This window comes from Corapipo altera, unplaced genomic scaffold (assembly GCF_003945725.1).
Source record: "Corapipo altera isolate COAL_440 unplaced genomic scaffold, ASM394572v1 0, whole genome shotgun sequence".
Lineage (NCBI taxonomy): Eukaryota > Metazoa > Chordata > Aves > Passeriformes > Pipridae > Corapipo > Corapipo altera.
In genome coordinates this window covers 39,606,336-39,628,111 of record NW_020884872.1, presented here as the reverse complement: position 1 = coordinate 39,628,111, position 21,776 = coordinate 39,606,336, and the positions used below count along the sequence as shown (strand labels likewise).

Below are 21,776 nucleotides of genomic sequence, written 5' to 3'. Positions count from 1 at the left end.
CCTCTTTGATTGAAATGTGAGGTGAAATCCAAGTTCTGCTGAAGTCAGTGGAAGAGGTCATGCTGACTTCACTGGAACTATAGTTTCACCATTATGTAATTTCTTTCCTAAAATCCCAACGAGGAGCATACTGTGGGACTGCTTTCTTACTGTTGTCAGACTGAGCTGCCAAGGCACCTCTTCTTTAGTTTGAGAATAAATTAGTCAATTGTATGGCCACACAACTGACAGTACTTCAGTAGGAAGTGAAGTACTTCATGTGAAGGTCATATTACTGCATATGAAGAGATAATATTACCACAGTGGCCATTTTAATTTTTTTTAACACCTTTTTATAGGTCCCACCAGATGTATTACATGTTTGGTTTCCTGTTTCTGGTATTCATTATTTTGGTTATTACATGTTCTGAGGCTACAATATTGCTCTGCTACTTCCATCTATGTGCAGAGGTAAGAAATCCTCTTCAGTATTCAAACTTGATATTGTTTTAAGAATGCTTAAAAAAGAAGTTAACACTTCTGCGATTGAAAATAAGTATTCCAGTATTCAGTGTGAACAACATTACTGGATGAGATGTACTTGAGCTATATCTTTCAAAACTTGTAACAAATATTAAAAGCCTGCACTAGGTACTGCTAAGTCAGATATCACATCTTAAGGTTCTAACTCCCTGTTTTCTGAACATACTAAACTAATCCATTAACTTTTTTCAGTCAGAGTGCATTTTGGACATGCCTACCCTTGGGAAAAAAAATCTCTGTGGCTGGAAATAAGTACATCTGGCTTATTTGGGGGGTTCAGTATTTTGTTTATTTGATATTGATCCTTAGGTTTCTTACCTTGAATTGTGAATGGTGTAATAAAAGCAGTATTGATTATATATAGTTCTTTTTCCTGTAGATAGAAAAACCTATAAAACCTCACCTTTGGACAAAGTTATATAGAAAAAGTAGCTCTGCATTGAGTAGTAGAGTCAGTGCATTAGAAGTGCACTATTACTAATACTTCTTTTTTCCTCACTCCTTCTAGGACTATCACTGGCAGTGGCGTTCATTTCTCACTAGTGGTTTCACTGCAGTTTATTTCCTAATATATGCAATACATTATTTTTTCTCTAAACTGCAAATCACAGGAACAGCTAGCACCATTTTGTATTTTGGTTATACCATGATTATGGTTTTGATCTTCTTCCTTTTCACAGGTAAGTATTGAATGTTAACGTTAAATTTTGAGTCTGCCTTTAGTTTTGCACAGTAGAATCCTTGGCAAAATTTACCTTGATACAGAATTAAAAATTACATATGTCTTTGATTTTTTTTTTCCAGGTAGTTATGTAGCATATTGCAACTCTGACCACAAATTTTAGTGAAAGAGATTAAGTGAGGATGAGGCAAAACTACTGCTAATTTGAGGTGTGGCCAATAATTAGGTCTTCAAATATGTGATAAATACTTCTCCAGATTTCATTCTTATGTTAGTCATATGACAAACTCATTTTTTAAAATTAGTTGTCTTCGGAGAAGCACACTTCAAATCACACACAATCAAGTATATAAGTTACAGTGTCAGAATCTTGTAATCCTTATTGTGAGCTTCTGGAAAAACACCTGTCTTAGGTGCTGCCTTTTCATTTCCTCTTCAGTATGTGAGATGAGGCCACAAAATCATCCATTGTCATCTTCAGTACTAAGAAGGAACCTTTAGTCAGACACATATGTCTCTTGTTTAGGGTGGAAGAATGGCAGTGAAAATGCAAAAAGTCTCCACTGAAACTGATGCAACCTCCAACTCCTCAAAAAATCTCAAGAATTCTGTGTTTTGCTCCAGCAGAATACAATCTGTCCTTGTATACTTTACCCTATAGAGCAATATTTTTGAAACTCTTTTGAACCAATGGTTTAAATAATTTCAAGTTTTACAAGTTTATGATGACATTTAATGATTCTGAAGGCTTTGATGCATATTTATGTTTGCACGCTATATTTTGAGGCTTCCTAGAATACAAATGGCTTGCCATCAGAGCTTTTAATACAGATCTCACTGTAACTATTAAATAGAATTTTCATTTCCACTTACCACAGGAGAGCAAAAATGGTCTAATGAGAAAAGAACTGACATTTGAGAATGGAGTTCATTTTAAGTATAACTGAGTATTATTCAAAGACATTGCCACTTCAGCTAAGGAAATATTGAAGCTGTTTGTGCACCATGACAATGCAGATGATGATGATGAACAGGAGCAATGGCCTGCAAGGATTTTCTTGGGTCATTGCCTGTTAAAAGGAAGGAATGGGACTTAGTTACATTATATAATCTCGAAATGAGATGAAAACTGATCAAGCTGTGTTCCAGAAGTGGTTAGTTTTATCTTCCATCCTTCATTTTAAGTCAGAGATTCTGCCTCCCTTGCTCACTTTGTTTTCCTTCTCACACTGCTTTTCTCTTTAACCTTTATTTCTGCTCTGGATTTAGTGATAGTCTCATTTAACTAAGGAATCATAGAATGCATGGTTGTTCAATTAGAAATGAATGGGTAGTGCTGTATGTAGATCGATTTTTAAATGCAGTACAAACTAACAAAGTAGCGTGAAAAATAATTAGGCCTTACATAAGTGTAAGGTCAATTAATTTAGTTTCACGAGCTTTTCCCACAGGTGATCAGCATGTCTGCCTTTAATAGTAGTTTTGCCCAAAACCAGGACTGTGTTTACCCTTTCTCCTTTGTTCACTCCGTTTACTTTGGATGCGTGTAGTAATTCTGGAGTGCACACATTCAGGGGAATTTGCAGTAATTTTCTGTGCAGAGATTTGATTGAGCTGCCTTTCTGCAATTCAGGTACCCATATAATTTCCATCTTTTGCCCATATTCTTCAAGTCAGTCATGTCACATGACATTGTCTAGAGGCATTAAGATGTGCCTGGCGCATTCCCTCTTTTCCTTTGCTCATGTGTTCACTTTCTGTTGACCAAGTGGCTGTGCAGTGCCTGCCAGCAGATTTGGGGAGTCGTTTTTAGGGTAGGTTCACAAGCATGCAAAGAAGAGGTGATTTATTCTCAGCCCCCTTAGATGCTTTCTGTGGCAGTCACTTCTTTGTAACTGGGACAGTGGAGATGTGAGTTGTGCTGTGCAACTTGAACTACGCTTTCAGAGTTTGTATACTCTTGGTTTTTTAAATTTTCAGTTTCTGTATTGAAATCGGGAGAATACATATGAAGTTAACCAGGTGGTTAGAACTCTGAAACATCATATACGTTAAGATTTTTTTTTTTGTCTACTTCCCACAAGGTTAAGTGCAAATTATCTTCTAATTTCGGGGAATAATCCTATTCCTTACATTTAAGAATAATTTTGTTCATTTAGGTTGATAAGAACTCGAGAGCAGGTATGCTCAGTTCTCTGAGATTTACGGAAGTGCCCTGAGATAAGGTTTTACTAAAGAAGTTAAGACATGGGGTAAAGAGAAAAGGAATTCTCCAGTTTCTTAAACAAAAAAGCATATTAGTAGTTTAGCAAAAACTGCTCCCAAAGGCAACTGACTTTTCCCATGTCAGGATGATAAAGAAGCTAAAAGGAAAAAATCCTAATTGTTGTATCAAAACTATTCTGCTGCTGCTTACTCATCTGTTAAAAATTGTCAGTATCAGGAAGGGTTTTGACAGTGCCCTGCTGCTATGTAACACATGCTTCAGGCACTTGCATCCATACTGCATTCCAGGTCATTGATCAGACTCAGCAGGCAAAATACCGGGAGCTACATGACAAACCTTTGATTCACAGCTGGGACCACAACTACGTATCATAGTAAATGAGTCAGTTAAACATCAGTAGTTTAGGAAGCGTAAAGGGAAAAAGAAAATTACCATGATATCATTCATGGTTTCTTTCAAGGTTTTATAGCGAGTGAGTTACCACACAAATTTTGTTGTGCCTCTTACCAGATCTAAAATAAAGGCATCTTTTTCCTTTAAAGAACTTCCTTGGCTCTTGCATAAGTTAAGGCTATGATTTTAGGAGAAGTACTCAGGCAAAAATCAGATAATCTTCAGGGCTTTTTTCTTGTCTTAGTTTTTGTGGGAAATTAAGGTTCCTGTAACAGGTGTTCTGAGCTGCTATTTAGTCCAGTATCATTCTGACTAAGGCTGAATTTTGAAGTAATCCAGTTAAATTAACAAAGCCCAACTGCATTAACTATTTCACATCCAGAATAATATTTTTATTAAAAGCTTCTGTTGGTGTTTCACCAAGAGAACGGATAAAGCTATTTTTATTCTGCTAAGGTATCAGGGAAATGGTTTTCATCCTAAAGTTCAGTTCAAATTTGTGTATACTCTTTGACTGCCTTAAGTATTTCAAAAGTGTTTATTGTTGAGGTACCTTACAAGTTTTCAGTAGGAACTACAAGTTGTGTAGTAACTACACTATGGTTTGAAATTTCTATTATCTTGATCTTTGTAGAAATAAAGGTAGTGCTCCAATTTTCTGGGACCTTAAAGTATAACTAAGAAATGAGAACTCCCTTTGATGCTGTCAGTTTAATTGGTTTATTAACTCTAATAGTATTCTGACAGCTGAGTGTGTGTGACTAGTCACTGAAGAAGGGTGAAATGGAGCAATGCGAAGGAGTTGGACTGCAGCATACTGAAACAACAAAGAATGAATATGTAGTAAGACAAATAACACAGAAACATCTTAAAACAAGAATCTTCCACATGATCTGTGATAGTAAAGTTATTGAGATACTTTATATAGAGTAGTTGATGCTTGTAAAGACCAGGTACTGTCTGTAACTTTCCATTATCTTTTCTGTTATCTGATCTGATTAGTATGAAGACTATGGATAGCAGATCGCATATACGTATGTCCTGATTCATGAAGTACAAGTAGAAATGGGTGTCTCCTGTGTCAGTGTTCCTAACATGTAACTTTTATCTTTTTTTTTTTTTTTTTTTTTAGGGACAATTGGATTCTTTGCATGCTTTTGGTTTGTAACCAAAATATACAGCGTAGTGAAAGTTGACTGAAGAAACCAATGTAAAGAATAACACAGAAGAGGTTTAATCTTCATTAACATAACTTAAAGACCCGGTCTTGCTGATGAACTTGAGCTTTATCAGAAGTATTGGCTTCCTGTTCTTTGAGAATGATACTGAATATGCACCTACTTTTACACTAACACGTTTGTATTGTGACTTAACAACCTGTTTTCATTCAAATCTTAATGAAGATCAGAGTTACAGTATTTATGCATTTGTAAATACAATTATACTTTAAAAGAAATGTTAAATTCTAATGGCAGGGTAGAAGTGGCTGTATTACACAAATTAATGATACTTCTGATCAAAGTACAACTGTAAATAGGTTTTTCTAGCTTGGTAGTTGGGATGAATTATTTTTCTTTGAGGGAAATGAGAACTTTTTATTATGCTGACTTTGAAGGATGACTCTTAAGAAGTGTTGCTTTTAGGCTGGATGTGATTTTTATTTTTTACTGGTATTACATCCATAAATATTCTGATTTTTGTGACTTAATTAGTTTTGGTGTTCTCGGCCTTTTAAACTATGTGCCTCTTGAGTCCTTGAATTTATAAATTCATAATCTAATAAACATTGTAAAAATGTCTTCAGTGGCTTATTACAAAAGTTCATTAAAATATGTAAATACAGTTATATTGAAGATAGATGCTTAAAGATTGCATAGAGTATTTTATGGCATTTTCTATGGTTTAATGTATATTGACACACCCTTAGATCTGCAAGAAATGTTATTTGTGCTACATGGCTATAACACGGAAATATGATTGTGGCGCATGAGAACTAAATTATACACACATTTAAAAAAACCCACTTTGCAGCATTAATCCAGTCCTTAACCTAGAAATGTTTCCAGAGTTGCTATGGAATTGTCAGTATGTTGAGAAGATCTTACAGTGCATGAGTCAGCATTCTCTGCTGATCTTGCTTTTAGATCTCGATGATGCATATTCTACAGGGCAACTATTGCTGATTGTACTTACTGTAGGTTAAAAATAAAAGAAAATTACTATTTTTGCCTTATATTAAGAGACTAATGTCGATTTTGGATGACTGGCATTAAACCTATATTTGATTTTTTTTGGAAATGGAGTATTTTGTTCAAACCTTGTTTGGTAGTTTTAGACTCATAACACGATTTGGCTTTTGGCGTTTCACAAGCCTGGTAAAATTTTATTTAAAATTAAACTTTGTGCACCAATTGCCATTCATAAGGTTGGGGGGGGTTATTCTTACCAGTTTACTTTTCTAAAGAACCTTAACTTGGGCACTCGTGCTCTGCCTGTCCCCAGCCACAGCTCTGTTCAGATGTCATGAACAGGTTTTTTTCCTGCACCCGTCCCAATATGCAGTCTCTAGGAAATGCTGATTTTAGATAAATCTTCCATGTTTTATGTTGAAAACAGGAAAAGGGTGAATGTGGTAAGGGTTTGCTCTTTACTAGTGGAGTGAACTGCAGTGTGACTCTTGATTCAAATTTTTTAAAACTTATAAAATTGAATATTCTTCTTATCCCTGGTTTTGTGATGACCTTCTATATGTATAGTCACTGCCTGAAATCTTCAGTAGCTATTACACAAATGGGAATACTTAGTTTGAGAAACATTATATATATATATGAAATACAATATATATATATGAAATATAATATATATATATGAAATATAATGGATGGTCAAGAGTTTTGGTGTGGATATATGAAAACGGATTTTTATGATGTATTTACAACTGCTGTTTAAAAATCAGATTAATAGAAGTGACGTGAAGCCACTGTGGTGTGTTATATGGGTTTTAAACTGATGGGTGTATTTCCCTGGGTTTTTTTTTCTACAGACTAGTTGATGAGTCACGGCAGCTTCTTAAGTATCTTATTTTCCCCATTAAAGGCAGTTTGTGAAGTGTGACATTATCTTCTGGAATCTAAACCTACTGTATACACAGTTTTTCAAACAGCCTTGCCTTGTAATAATTGTAGCTGTTTTGCAATTGAAATGTTTAAGTTTCAGTGTGGAGCACTTGAGACAATCCAGAGAGTTATGCATCATGGTTTTGGAAGAAGAGCTGTTCTAAACTTGTCCCTGCCCTTGTAAATCATTATTGCCTTAGATAATTTTAAAAGATTTTCTATAATTTAGGCTTTTTGGGCATCTAAATTTCTTCTGTATACTGTACCTGTTCTTCAGATCTCTTGGGAGGCCTGTGGTTTTGTCTAAACTTTCAAAATAATGGCCCCTTCCAAAATCTTACTGTACTACCTGGTATTTTCTTAAAATGGACTTACTGCATGGATATCTGAGAAAATGTGAATTCTTAGAAGGGTTAGGAGGTAGGACAAATTGCTGGGCTGCATGAAGACATAGCAAATTTAGACAAAATGTAACAGTTCAGAGAAGTGTCACTTTTTGGTGACACTGATTCTTTGGAATCTGAAAAGAAGTGACCATCACTGACAAATTTAGTCTGAAAGGAATCCTTGGTCCAAATCGTGTTGTGAAAAAATGATACAGGAGTTAGTGGCTTGGTTTTCTTTCTCTAAGAAAGAAGAAATAAAAAAGCAGCTTTAGGGCAAGCTGTCTCTCATGGTGAGCTCCCCAGCCCATCTTTAGCCTTGTAGCTTCCCTTCTTATTCAAAAGCTCGGCTGTGTTTGAGCACACATAAGAGTCCTCAGATTTCTGCAGTCATACAAGATCATGTGTGCCCTCAGCTGCTTGGCTGGAGTCTTGCAACCATTACCATAAATATTAGGTGACTGTAAGCTAGTTGTTGACAGTATCTTGATGCTCGTGCAATTCTCAGGTAAAAGGCAGTGAGGGATGACTTCAGAAAAAGTCTGGAAGTGAGGACGAGAGGTGAAACCGGGACGGAATTCAGGCAGGCATCTGGGGCACTCAGTTATACTGATTTGAATATCTATTTTGAAGGAATGGGAAACACCACCCAAGTCCTGTTTGAACTGACTTACAAATCCAAAATGTGAAATGCTGGGGATGTGAAATACTGGTTTGTTAATACTAGTAAAGGCAAAAATACCAATCTAAGAAGAGTAGGCTGGACAACATCTGTACTTCAGGCAAGATGGGAGAAGTGAGAAACCTTGAAAGGGAGTGGTTTTGGTGTATCTGACTTTGGTCAGTAGAGTTGGAAATTGTGACCAAATTTTTCTGCCAAGCTTTGTGAGACTGTTGGGGAAAGGCTGCTGCAGCCAGTCCTGATGACATGGGTAGTGCAGAGTAAGTAAAACTGAAGTTATATGAATTGTTACTCAGCTGATAAGAGATCTGGAGTAACTTACCTGAAATCTTGTAATGGAAATATGGTAAATCCTTAACAGCTGGTAGATATTTTTGTATTTGATGATTGATTAAACATAGTCCTAAGCATAGAATCACAGAATGTTAGAACAGTCCAACTGTTGATTTTTTTTGGTGTTGTTTGTTGTGTGGGTTTTTTGTTTGGTTTGGGGTTTTTTTCTTTTGATTGAATGATACTGCACTGTTAGATTTAGCCTTAGTGTTCCAGGAATGCATGAACTAGAACTTTAGTAAGCTTAGCTGGTGTGGGACATATGTGTCCATGAGTTTATGCCATGAAGTTACAGACCATCCTCTTTCTGTTTGGACATCCTTACCAGTTTGGACAACACCTTTATTTCTGGGGGCAGCTGCATCTCCAGCTCCAACAGCACTTAACCATTACATATTTTCTTAAATGAAGTTTACTTGTGCAGAGATGTTCTAGTCTTCTCCCAGCTATGCTGTTTCCTACTAATTGAATTTTTCATTCTCCATATCCCTCTGTTTCTCTTTATGTCAGACAGTTACTAGTGATCTACTCATTTATGTATCTCCATAAATCTGTGTTCCTCAACAGACTCCTGAAATATTTCTGCTGTTACCTCATATATTGACTTCAGGTACATGTGCCTACACAAGTGAGTGACACTTCAGATTAAAGCACAAACCTTCAGGGACTACTGAGGACTTAATTTATCGGTTGATTACTGTATAACTGCCATCGTGCACTTTCTTTCTTCTTATGGGAAACATCTGTAACTCACTGTTGATGAGATGAAAGTAGTTAACTGCTTGTAAATCAGGTAAGCCACAAGATTACAAATGAAGCCTGTCATGTTTGGGTGATGGCACATTCTTGCCACTTGACAGGATTCCAGCACTTTCAATGAAAATACAGTTGAAGTTCTTCCCTTGGAGGTATTTGAGCATCGCCTGCTGGCCACAGCACACACACAAGTACAGGGTGCAGGAGCAGAGTCAAGAGGATGACAGGAAAGCTTTACCGGAGCAATCTGCAGGAGGGGCTTATCCTTGGCATTAGATCTTTAAATGTATGCTAACTTCAAAGTTTCTGGAAGTGGGCAGCCAAAAATCATGGCAAAGAACAATAACAGTAATTATACAAGTAATTTATCAGTGAACGTGCTGACATTGTGTCGCCTCCATCTGGTATGGGCACACTGCTAGCAAGGGTCCTTTACAATTCACTGTATTTCAACCTTGCTTTTATTGCTTTTTTCAGCCTTACTCAGGAACCTGTTCTGATACCTTCAAACAGTGGGTTTAAGTTCACTAGAAAATGGTGCTCCAGAGGGGGGCCCACAGGGTGTCCTGAGAGGCTGGACAGCCTGGGCAGTGAGAAGGGCCAAATGCCATCTCCCAGCTTCATACGTTCAACAGTGACAACTCCTCATTTTTGAACGGTTCAGCATGACCGTTGTTTTGCTGCTGCAAAACTTAGTGTGACTTGTGTGGGGTGGTTTTCTTTGGTTTGGCTTTGGTTTTTTTTGGGGGAGGGGAGAGGGGCTTGAGAGGGCTTTGTTTAGGGTTGGGTTTTTTTCAGTGATTATATCACTGAAATTTTGTCTCTATTTTGGAGAAATTATTCAGGTAGAGAAGACATTCTTCCTGATATTTTTCCCAACTTTCCATGACTGTCTTTTGATTTCTTCACTATTATGCATTTGGTTGAGGTACACGAAATCATTAAACTGACTCAGCTGTAACTACGCAAAGGAAAAAAATGTGCCTGTGAGAAGAAAAGTGTCATCCCAGCAGGGCAGGCACACGCACATACACAGTGTGGCCTCTGCTCGCCCTCGGTTGCAGAAGATGCATGAGCTTCTCCTTCTCTGAAGGTCAGTAAAGGCAGGTGGGCCATGTTCTGCTCCCGCCTATTGTACGCACTAGGAATCAGCTGCTCTGGGGTATTACTGAGAAGGTCAGAGGACTTCCAGGGAGGCTCATTCTCTCTCTTCGTAGCCCAAGGATACAAGAAGTAGTAAGGTTGTGACATTTCTTCTCCAACCTTGCTTAGGAGCTGCAAAATGGAGCAGTCAGCAAGTCAGATGTTTCCTACCCTTTTCTGCAGGTTCTCACAAGGATTGCTCTCCACTTTTCCACTGGAAACAGCTCCTCTGCCCACTGCAGCAAGGCTAGCAAGACAGCTGAGAAGAAATTAATGTTTTGTTCTGTAACCCTTCTCCCGGTGCCTGCTGGCTGTAGTGACAGCAACAGAGCTAAATCACACAGTTAAGTGTGTTCTGCTGCTGTAGACCAGGGCAGCCGTGAGGCAGGTGGAGGGCAAGGCATAGGGGAAGCAGCAGGTGGCCTTAAATTTGCTATTTATCCCAGAAAGCTGGGTGACTGTAGTAATACTGGACAAAAATTCCAGAGAGGAAAAAGAGGCTTCCTTCCCTTCAAGAAGGACAATATCCATGCCTAGGAGGGCAGAGCCCAAATGAATTGACTAACGTACCAGGACAATGATGGTTTATTAAACCCAAGTCTTTTCTGTCAGTCTGTTACCAGGTTCAAGTGGGGGTTTTTGCTGGAAGAGACATGTTAGGTCCAGAACTAAATTTCTGAATAGACCAAGACAAGCAGATAAATTTAGGCAGATTAAGATGTGACTCTAAATCTCCAGAGATTTTCTTGAGCGGTGGATCATTTTAGGGTTACCATGTCTATCTTTTCTGTCTTTGGAAACAGCTTTACCAACAGGTTTGTGAGGCTGTTACTGTACAGAATGGGACAGACCTTGCAATCTCAGTGTTTAGTTGGAGAGGACACTGTCTCCTGTTTCACTCATCCCTGACACTTCTGAGGAATGCTGGTAAAATAATCTGAGCAAGCCATCTGCCATATGACATGATGCAGGAAGACACGATTGCTGTAAGTGCACAATGTCCAAATAAACAGATATCCAGCAGAAGCCCCTACAGTCTGATGGGCTGTCTCTGTGCAGGACTGGGAAAGGAAAATTGTAGCCACAGAGTCCTCAGTGAAAACACTGCCAGAGAAAAAGGAGTTAAATAGGAAACAGAAATTGCATGAAAAGTGTTAGAGTTCTAGGGCTGCAAATAGATGACAGCAGAGACAAATACTCTCTCTTACACTTTTTCTCAACTTTGAATTTCACATGAGCAAATACAGATAAAGCTGCAACACTGCTAGTTCATATACAGTATATAGCATAAATCCATCTAAGTCAGGGCTAGTCACATCAAAAGAAGGTCATTGAAGAACAAATAAATATGCTCTCGCAAGGTTTACAGGAGTCAAGTGCTCTGTTTACTGCAGTTAAGCTTCAAAAGAAAATCTGAGCTGTCTGGAATAAAAGGGAAAAGGAACCAGGGTAATCGGAAAATTTAAGATGGTATAAAGTGTAAATTGTATTAAAATGATGTTGCTGCTGCAAAGAATTTGTTGAATATTTTTTAATGGGTCTTGGTAAATTTATTTGGAATATCAAGGAACTGGGCATTTTCAGAAAGTTATGATGCAGAAGTTGATATTGAAGAAGTTTGTTCTTGTTAAAAGGACAGAGTACATGAAGAAAAGTGCTGTCATAACCCATCCTGAGCAAGACCATTGTCCAGCATGCTGGTACGCAGCTCTCATGCTTCCTTGAGTTACAGATCCTTGAGAACTGTAAAAATCTTGAGATCATGCCTTCAGCCCGACCAAGCTCTGCTCTTCTGCAAGGCTGTGATCTGATCGTATTTCAGACTTTCTTTTGGCCTCCTCTCTTCCATCACCCAGAGAGGCTGGATTTTGCACACATAGCACTAGCCAGAGGGCCCAGTTTGGTAGGGACATGTTCCAGCCCTTTGCGTTTATTTGTGTGGGTGCAAACAGGTTTTTTTCTTTTATTTTTTAACACAGCTTCAATACAGTAGCCACATGTTGATGAGTGAAGGCACGGGAAGAAGCAGGTATGTCTCCTGCCTCCACGCCTTGCTGGCAGTGGCAATATCCACAGCAGGGGCAAAAGACATTTGATAGGGCCAACAAATCAGAGAGCAATAATTATTACCCACCCCTTTCATTACAACTTTGGGCCATTTGTTCCACTGCCTGTCCTGGCAGTTGAGTGGTTTTTGTTGCAGTTTTTCCCCTCTCTCTGTTGTTCATTGTCACAGAAACTCCTGTTGAAATTTTGGTTAGAATCTGCAGGTCTCTGTTAGTAGTTTAACACCTGGAGGTCTTTGGGAAGCAGCGCGGAAGTCTGTAGTAAAGGATCACAGATTGCTATCAGTGAATTGGTAACATTACAAATTAAATTTCTAAAATTTGGCATTTTTGAGGGGCTAGGTTTATTCCTGTAGATGAACACTGACAAGATTTTTACACTTGGAAGAGATTGAATTCATCTTATGGTCACCAAGCATAGCAGTTCTCATTTTCAACTGTTCTGTTAAAAAGTGAGTAACTAAAGGCCACTCCTAAACAGCCCAACGCCACGATGGTTAATCAGGCCAGCCGTCATTATCTGGCAGATACAGAGGCGGCTGTCATAGTAGCTGTCACTCACAGCAGCATTAAGTATAAACCACAGCATTAAAATAACAAAGAGAAGAGGAAAGCTGCGCTGCAGAAGGATTATCCTGGGTCCTGTCCCTACTGAAAACACCACATGACCTTCTTCACAAAATGGTAGTCAATCACTTGGTTGCGTGGCAATGAGTGATCCCCCGGTGAAACTCTGGAAGGCAGCCTTTTCTCAAAGTTACTCTTGATAGAGATTTTTCTTGTCTGCTTAGAGCACAGATTTGGAAGTATTTCTGAAGACGATGATTTTTTTTTTTTTGATGACTGTGTGCTTCCACCATGGATGACAATGGCTTTCTGTGTGGTGTATGGTCTACATCTACTGGCCAAAATTATTTGTCATTTTTACTTTCGGTTTAACTTAGGTTTAATTGTCTTGATTTAAGCCTCTTGCACTAACACTAAGCTGCTTTTGTTTTTACTTTGGATCCAATAATTTTAATGTTTCCTCCATATGGCAGTGGGTTTTCGAAGGAAAAAACAAGGTCTGAGATGGAGTTACTTGAATGGATTGAAATTTGGAAAGTGAAACTAAAAACATAAATAGGAAATACCAAGATATTGTGACATATATGTAGGAATTCCTGTGTGATATAAACATATTCAAAAATTTGACAAAATTTTTCACTTTTATGTTCAATCCTTTTGTATCTACAGTGGATTTTCTACACCTTCAGCAGCTGGAAAAGCAGCACAGCTACTCCTTTGGGATGAATGCCAGAGCATAACAGTTATAAAATACATTTCAGTGATTCTAAACAATTAATTACACCTCCTTGTCAAAAGCATTTTTGTCAACCATAACTGGCCTGTGGGCTTATTCTTGGAGTGTGGTGTACTTTGTTAGCCAAGTTTCCTTTGTAGTCACTTGGATTATTAGCACAGGGAGAAAATATAGGTCTGTCAACCCAGTTTTTTAGTCTAATAGGTATATTTATTCTCCTTTTGAGAATATTTAACCATTTGTTAAATTGGTAAACCCAATATTGCTTCACTGGGGTCTGAAATCTGGGTCCTCTTCCAATTGTGGCTGTGTCCTGTGAGGCCAGACTAGGGGGCTTCACTCCTAAAGGTGGTACGTCGGAGACTATATCTGAAATGTTCATGTGACCACCCTGAACTCATTTCATTTCAAACACGCTTGGTTAGCCAAGGTCTCCTACTTAAATCAGCTGATTTAAACTAAACACCTTGTGGAGTAATCGTATGATCCTTTCTCTCAAGTCACCCACCAGGCAGTTTGGGAGGTCCTGCACGTCATCTCTGCTAGCAGTTACAATCTATGTTTAAGGATGGGTCTAACATAATTATGTCCCACTACTCATCTGATGAAGAGTCTGTGTTTTTTGCTGGGATGCACTCGTACCTGAGTTATTTGAGGAATACAAAATAATTTCACTTGATGTTTTACACATTGAAAAACATTAATGAAATCTTATCACACTTGCCACATCTTTTTGTTCTCTTTATAAAAATGAGAAAATGACCTCACTGAAGTGATGTAAGACACTATCCTTTGGATGTTTAATGGTCTTTGGAAAACTATTTTGTTTTGAGATATGCTGCTTTTTGACATGACAAAAAGCAGTAGCATCAAAATGATGTTTCAGATTCTATAAACAGAATAATATATTCAGAGTATGCACTGTATTTGGAACACGTGTTCTTACCTTCTTGATCTCAGCAAACTTACTGGTTGAGAAAATCTCACTAGCAATCAGTGAAAGCTGTATTTTTGCATTTTCTTTTTCCTACTTTTTACCTTTTGCCATTAAAGAATAATGTACTACATGCAGTCTTTTATATACGGATTTCAGAAATGTTTAAAAATTATGTAAAGTCAGTCAAAGTGGTAGGTAGGCTGGTTATATTTAACTTCTCTATGACTTCTTTAAATGTTTCTTCCATTCACTATTATAGTAAAGCATAACTTCCGAAGCTAGCAAATCCAAATAGCATAAATTCTGAAGCTAGTACCACTGGGCTAAGTTATAAAAAACTATTTAACTAAGGAGAAGTAAAGGCTAAATTGTACAAACCTTTAGATTAGGATTAGATAGAAATTGGACATTCCTTAAATGTTGCCTCCCGGAGAGCTGTGCTGGTAAATCAAGCTCACAAGCTTTTTTCTACATATTTTCCCCTCCAGTTTCCCAGAACTGGTTCCCCAGTTCTCTGACCACAACTACTCTTTTGGAGATGCATTGAAAGGCTGCCAAATGTCCTTCTTTTATTTCATGTTGATTCATGTGACACTTTTTAGAATATGAAGGTTACCTGGTCCCTGCTACACTACCCTGTGCATGAGCATCATGGCCTACAAGTGCAATAGTTTTCCTACTTGCAAGTCACACTTGCTCCCACACCAGTGCCTCTGTGGATGCCTTGTGCCAACTCCATTTGCCGTGCCCTTCTGAATGAGGTTTCATAAGCGTCTTACAAACCACAGCATCATATGTCATGGGACTGTACAGATATAGGAAGTGGACCTGAAAACTAAGATACAATCAGCTGATGGATAGTTTGTGGAAGAGAAATCTCCAGCACCGGCATGCTTGCAAGAGTTTAATTTGCATGATATGAGTGTCTGAACCCCTATTCAGAAATATCCAGACTCCTCTGTAAAGTACAATAGGGACCTGGACTAGCAACAACAGGATTAAAAAAAATACCAAACAAAGCCACAGCTAAAACTGGGATTATAAACAATTTGCAGTATAACTGAAATTTAGTATAAACACATTCCACCTTGGGAAAAAAAATGGCTCTGTTTTACTTGTTGTAAATATCATGATTTCTATACACAATTTTTTCTTTTCATGTTGGCACTTCACTACTAAAATTTTACTTTGCCCACTAGTTCGCCTGAAAACAAGTGTCAACCAGAGTTCAGCTCCCCATTACACAGAGCGAGCTTTAAAGACAGTGATCCGTGTCAGGCACACAAACAAACACAAGGGTCTCTGCCTTTTAGATAAACCCATTTTCCTCCCCCTTCAGCCAGTAAACAGCTTCTGGCTGCAGATTTGGTCCTATATAGAAGAGATTTTTAAGATGCCAGCTGACCTGTCCAACAGCCTGGTAATCCTCAAATCATCTGCTCGCCATGCTCACATGGAGATGTCACCAAAAAGACATGTTGACAACCTTGTGTTGCATTAAAGATAAGTCTGTAAAACTGCCACTGTGTTACTCAGTTCAACCTCACCACATGCTTGAATAAAACTTCCCCTTCTGACAAATTCAGAAAGACTGTTGACAAAAGAAGATTGTATGAAAAAAAAACTTTTGGTTTCCAGTTCGATTTAGATTACATTGACAGTGATCTGTACAACAGCTAGTGAACCCTTTTTAAAAAATAAAAAAAAAAATTAACAAGTTATTATTTCAGAATTCTGAATGTTCTTTTCATGCACATTCTCATACAATGCACTTTAAACCATCCAAATACCATATTTTATATTAGTATGAAGCTAAACTATTTTAATCAGTAACAGATTTATGTGAGTTATTCAGTTTTTACTCTTGTCACAGAAAGTGACAATTCTCATATGGCAAAAAGTCGGTAATTTAGTGATGAAATACAAACTGATATTGTAAGCATCTATGAATCCTTCAATCAAATTTTGCATTGAGTAATAAATACTAATCTCAGCTAAACTGTTCTGTTACACATACAGCATGCTCTGATCCCAAATAACTCCTTAATCCACTATTTTAATAATAGTCTATGGATTAAGGGATCTATACTGTATACTGATGCAATGTATTGAGTTCAGGTTCTATAGATGAATATTTCTGTGATCCATTTTAATGGCACACAAGCCATGGTAGCATTATGGTGTCAACAAGCCTGCAGATTATCTCCTGACTTTCAAAGCATCTTGCAGGAAAACGAGTTTAATGGATCCCCAAAAAGGTGAAAACATTATCAAATCTATGGGAGGAGAGGACTTCAAAATGAAAGTTGAGATTCTATAATTACCAACAAGCATTTATATATTACCAGCTATAAGATATACAGAATGTTTTGAGTTTTGAAATCTGTCAAAATAACAATGTTAAGAAGGACAGTCTGCTTTCTTAGCCCCCTCCTCCTCTACACATGGATCACAATTTTCTCCTAGCATCCTCATTTTCTTCTCACAGCTTGCCAGTATCTCATGTAGGAAATCCATCATGATGGACTGTACTCTTTTTTAAAATAAATTTGCTTCAAATAGCTCCATGTCTGTTATAGTCCTGCTTCTGAACTGTAGTATCACCTGCCTCACGTTAAGTAAAACCACTTGCACTGGTGGCAGAGGTTCTCCAGCACCACGTAAGGTAGGGAAGTGTCCCCACCACCCAGCTTCACCTGGCAGCCTCACTAGGTGTTTAAGGTTATTTTTCTCAAGCCCTGCCTGTAGTCAGGGAAAGGACACACTCCTGCAGGAGTAGGAGTTGTTGTTGCTCTGAGGTGCCCTCTTCTCCTTGAACAAGAAGGGTGTTGAGGATGAGCCCAGGCAGGCTGGAGTCAGTGCCCATAGTCAACACCACATCCTCTGGGAGAGGCATCGGCACTGCTCACAGTCCTCGCTCTGGGCTAAAGTGCTGGGACTCCTTCTCCACAGTAGGTATTGTGTTAGCAAGCCCAAGGTAGCACATGCAGGGGAGAGCATCTTGAACCATCCCCATGCATCAATCATCACTACGTGACCAGCTAATACTCAGGAAATACAGCCCTGCTCCAGTCCAGTGAAAGCATCTACTCAATGTACAGCACCAAATGAAATGTGGGGACTTGTGAAGAATGACGAAGAAACCAAATACAGAAACCACACCACTTTTTGTAATAGATCACCTGCTCCCACTTGGAGGATTGTGAAGCACATCCCTCCAAAGTCTCTTAAAAACTGTTATCTCGTTTCCCCAGTTTCGTCCCGCCACCAACTTCTAATCTCCCCCAGCCAATGTACAGAGCACATGGGGTGTGTGCTTCTTCCTAGCATGAAAATATTTTGACTTTTCTGAATTCCAGTGATTTCATAGAGCCACTTTTCAGTAATCTCCTCCCAAAGTTGCTTAGTATATAACAGCAGCCAAACTGTATGGCAAAACAATTCACTGTAATGTTCTTCTGATGTCAGGAATTCTTCATATCACTTACAGAGCACTTTCTTTAGATTACACCTAGACCTGTTCTCATAGTTTCTACTCACTGCAGCTTCACCTCAGCTACTGGCCCTTTGTTTTTTTGCAGATGCTTCTCCCTTTTTTTACTTTCTTTTTCCATCTGTTCCCCAGCTTACTGGGGAAGAGTTTGATTTCAAAGGTGGAGAACCACACTTGGACAAACAACCTCTAGATAACATCTCTGGTGAGGAGGTTGGGACAGGCAAGGGATATTTATCTTTCTTGAGGAGCTTCCTGTGATCTGGGGAGGATCCAAGAGCATAAGGCTGTGGATTTCCCCTGGTTCAAAAGGATGAGGTTAGCAGAGGCTCTCTGCCCTCCCCAAGAGGAGGAAACAGCTGCCTGAGTGGTGCTTTGAGACGGTTGAGAAAGGGAAGCTGGGGTGCTTTGGGCCCTTCAAGACTGCAGAGAAAACTTTTCTTGACGAAATGATCCTGTCTCGATACACCAGGGCTATTCAATCCATTTTCATTAAAATCCACTTTCCATCACACTAAATGCATAGGCTCCAGATGATGTACTCTGCATGGATTTATGGTGGATTAAAACACTACGCACTGCTGAAATACAACATGCACTGCACTGCTGTTAAACATAACAGTGTAATGAATAGAGACTGGACAATTTTTCACCCATGAAAGCTATACAGTGTTTGCTGGCTTATTTTTAGTCTTGTATAAATAAAGTTTTGCAGGAGGTCCCTAAGATTTTTTTATTGTTGGAAAGCAGGTCCTTCCTTTGGCTCTCCTTCTCCTATGGGAGTAGATGTGTAACTTGAGGGAGTTCTGTGAGCTGCCTGGTGGCATAGGAGGCACTGCAGGAGAAAGCTCCCCACTGGGTGATGAGTGGTCTCAGAGCCAGGAGGCAGCAAACACTTGGGCAGGTAGGAGCTCAGGCCCGAGGTAGCATGTTCACCACAGGAGCACTTTAACACTGCTGGCCAGCAAAAATGAGTGCCTGTCAGAAGGCGGCACAGAAATCTCAGCAACAGTGGTGCCAGCAGTTATTTATTTCCCATTCTTGCACAATGAGCTGAGGAGGACACCCGTTGGTGTTCAAAGCAGCAAGAGGAAGGCACAACATGCCTTGGCTGTTATGATGCTCATTTCTTTCTTGAAAATCAAAGTAAATGAGTGTAAAGAGGACACTGGACACTGACATGCAATAGCTTCAGGCAGCAGAACAGGTCTTTTTTCTACTCAGATTCCAATAAAAAATTATTTATTTTTGTCAGCATGGCTTATTAATAGTTCTACAGTACTCCTGTTCTATACCGCTTCTTTTTTCCTTTATCATTCAAAAATACTTGCTTTAATCACTAGTCATACCATTAAGAGATCATTAAGAATTAGAAAATGACTGTAGAAAAATGACCACCACATATTCTTCCAAAATATTTGATTTGCGCTTTCGTAGCAACCTTATGCTTTCAACATTTCAGAAGATACAACACCAACATTACAAAAAAGGTGTTTGAAATATGACAGTTGAAAAAAACAGTGTACATGAAATGTATGTTGCAGCACTGTGGCTGGTGGGATGCTTTGTTGAAATGAGAGAAGGAAAACTGGTAGGCACTTAACCTTTTTTTAGATTATTTTGCCTAATCCATTATAGTTGCTAAATTATTTTCAACAGCACAGTCTATGAGTAATTCAGCCTTTGTAATTTGATGCAGGATTGCTCTCTAGTTATCTCACATTCAGCTGAAACACTTGTGCAGATGAGTTTTTGCAAGGAAACACAAAATCCAATAGCACCCACAGAAGTATCGTAACACTGATGACCAGCCTCCAATGAGCCCAGTGACCCTTTTCTGCACATATTCTTCATGTATGTATGGCTCCAGGGGTCTTAGCCCCAACCATACTGTTGCTATAAGACTCACATCCTCACAAGCACCTGCTACTTAACTCTTGAAGATGTCAGTGGGAGTTAGGCTCATAAATACTTTCTGAGCATTCTGGAAAATGTTACATTGGCTTGATCCAATTAAGTGAAAACACAGCATCTTTAAAAAGTCTTCCAATTTTAAAAGGGCAAGACAGATAAACGGTATTTTTCCCAGAATACAGAAAGGAAAAGACAGTAATGAGATTTAATTAGTGTCCCTGTGCTATTTACAAGTCGAAGGGGCATACATCGTTTGGGCAACGCTCTCAGGCACATGGTGTAACTCTTGGGGCTGTCCTGAGCAGGGCCAGGAGTTGGACTTTGATGATCCTTGTGAGTCCCTATCCAATATAAGGATATTCTATGATTCTGTGATTCGCATTTTGGGGGCTCTTCCCCTGTCTGGCTGCACCTCTGCTCACATCCTTTCCAGGCTGGCATGGGGGGTCCTAGAGTGACATAAGCCGAGAGGGTCTGCCAGGTGCCACACATCTCTTTTTTTCCCCCACTGCAGGCCATCCTTATCAGCGAAGTGGGGAAGGAGAGCATTTTGTACACCTGGGAGTCTTGGAGCTGGAAAGGGAAAAGACAAGTGGGGTGCCAGAAAAGAAATCCCCTGCTCCTACAGAAGTAAGAGAGGAGCAGGAGACAAGGCTCTCCTCTACCACCTCATGCCATATCATCTCTCATGAGGAAGCTCCCCAAGGAGATAAGACTGGTGGGAGTAGGGGGTGAAGGGAAGGAGGCATTAGTGACAGGAGGGAGAAGAAATAGTCTCTGCCACACAGAGTTCACTGGACCTGTGCTGAGAAGGGTTAACCCTGTCATGCTGCTGTTGATGACAAGAAATGTTTTTTTGTTATCATGGTATGTCAGATTCGAGTGGTATCACCCATGACTTGCACGCAAGATTACAGAAGGAAGGGAAGCTGAATGCAGGTCACATTCATGGTTCAGCACAGCTCTTCAAAACAGCGTATTTCATTTTTGCTAGGAGGGGAAACTCACACTTTGCTGACACCACTTCCCACTAAAGTGATTCTAAGCTAAACCAGAAAATTTGTACACAGCCCTCTGACAAAGAAAAGCAAATCATGTCTCAGAGAAAGAATAAAGTTATACAGCAAAACTCAATGACCCTAGGAAATAAAGAAGCTCTTCCATGAAGACCTAAACTTGACCCACATGGATGTGAACCTGGGTTTTCTGAGGGGTGGGGGCTCTGGTTTGGGGTGTTATTTCATTATCTTTCTCCTGTTTTATAAAAGCAGTAGAATCTGAGTGCCTTGGGGATGTCTCTCATGTGGCCAGACTTGGTACAAAATGGGCAATGTGTTCAGCAGTTGTGGGAGGGTGGGGATGGTAGATGACAGGACAGAGAGGGTGGCATGATCCAAGCTCCTGTCTTTAGAAAACCTGGTTGAAAAATCGACAGTATTGGAGGAGCTTGCTGGGACTATGCTTTGTGGCCTCCCGCACATTCAAGCACAGTAAGGAAAATGATATTCTCAGTCCAGTTTTGGACTGATGGAAAAGATAAACAGAATCCTTGTTTCATTTTCAGGACCCTCTTCTCAAGTTCATTTCCTTCCTGACCCCTCCGCTGCTACTTCACACATTACCCTTGGTCTGAGCTCTTTATCCTCTGCAAGAACCAACTACTCCCACTCATGGCAGTAATTCCCACACTGAGAAGTACGGAGCTGGAGCATCCCAGCCAGAACTGACCCCTGAAGCTGGGGGCATCTGTGCCAAAGGCCTCTGCTGCAGCCACAGGGCTGACCCACTACTAAGGGTCAGCCAGCATTACCCCAAGCATGTGCTGG

General features: G+C 39.4%; 1 protein-coding gene across 1 annotated transcript in view; it reads left to right on the top strand.

Moving 5' to 3' along the window:
- TM9SF2 (transmembrane 9 superfamily member 2) overlaps positions 1-6,122 on the top strand; it is a 29,042-nt gene extending 22,920 nt beyond the window's left edge. The window contains exons 15-17 of the mRNA XM_027644735.1: positions 339-450; positions 1,031-1,202; positions 4,957-6,122. Of these exons, the coding sequence (XP_027500536.1) occupies positions 339-450; positions 1,031-1,202; positions 4,957-5,024 (352 nt within the window). The 3' untranslated portion in view covers positions 5,025-6,122. The remainder of the gene's footprint in view (positions 1-338; positions 451-1,030; positions 1,203-4,956) is intronic.
- The last annotated feature ends 15,654 nt before the right edge of the window (positions 6,123-21,776 follow it).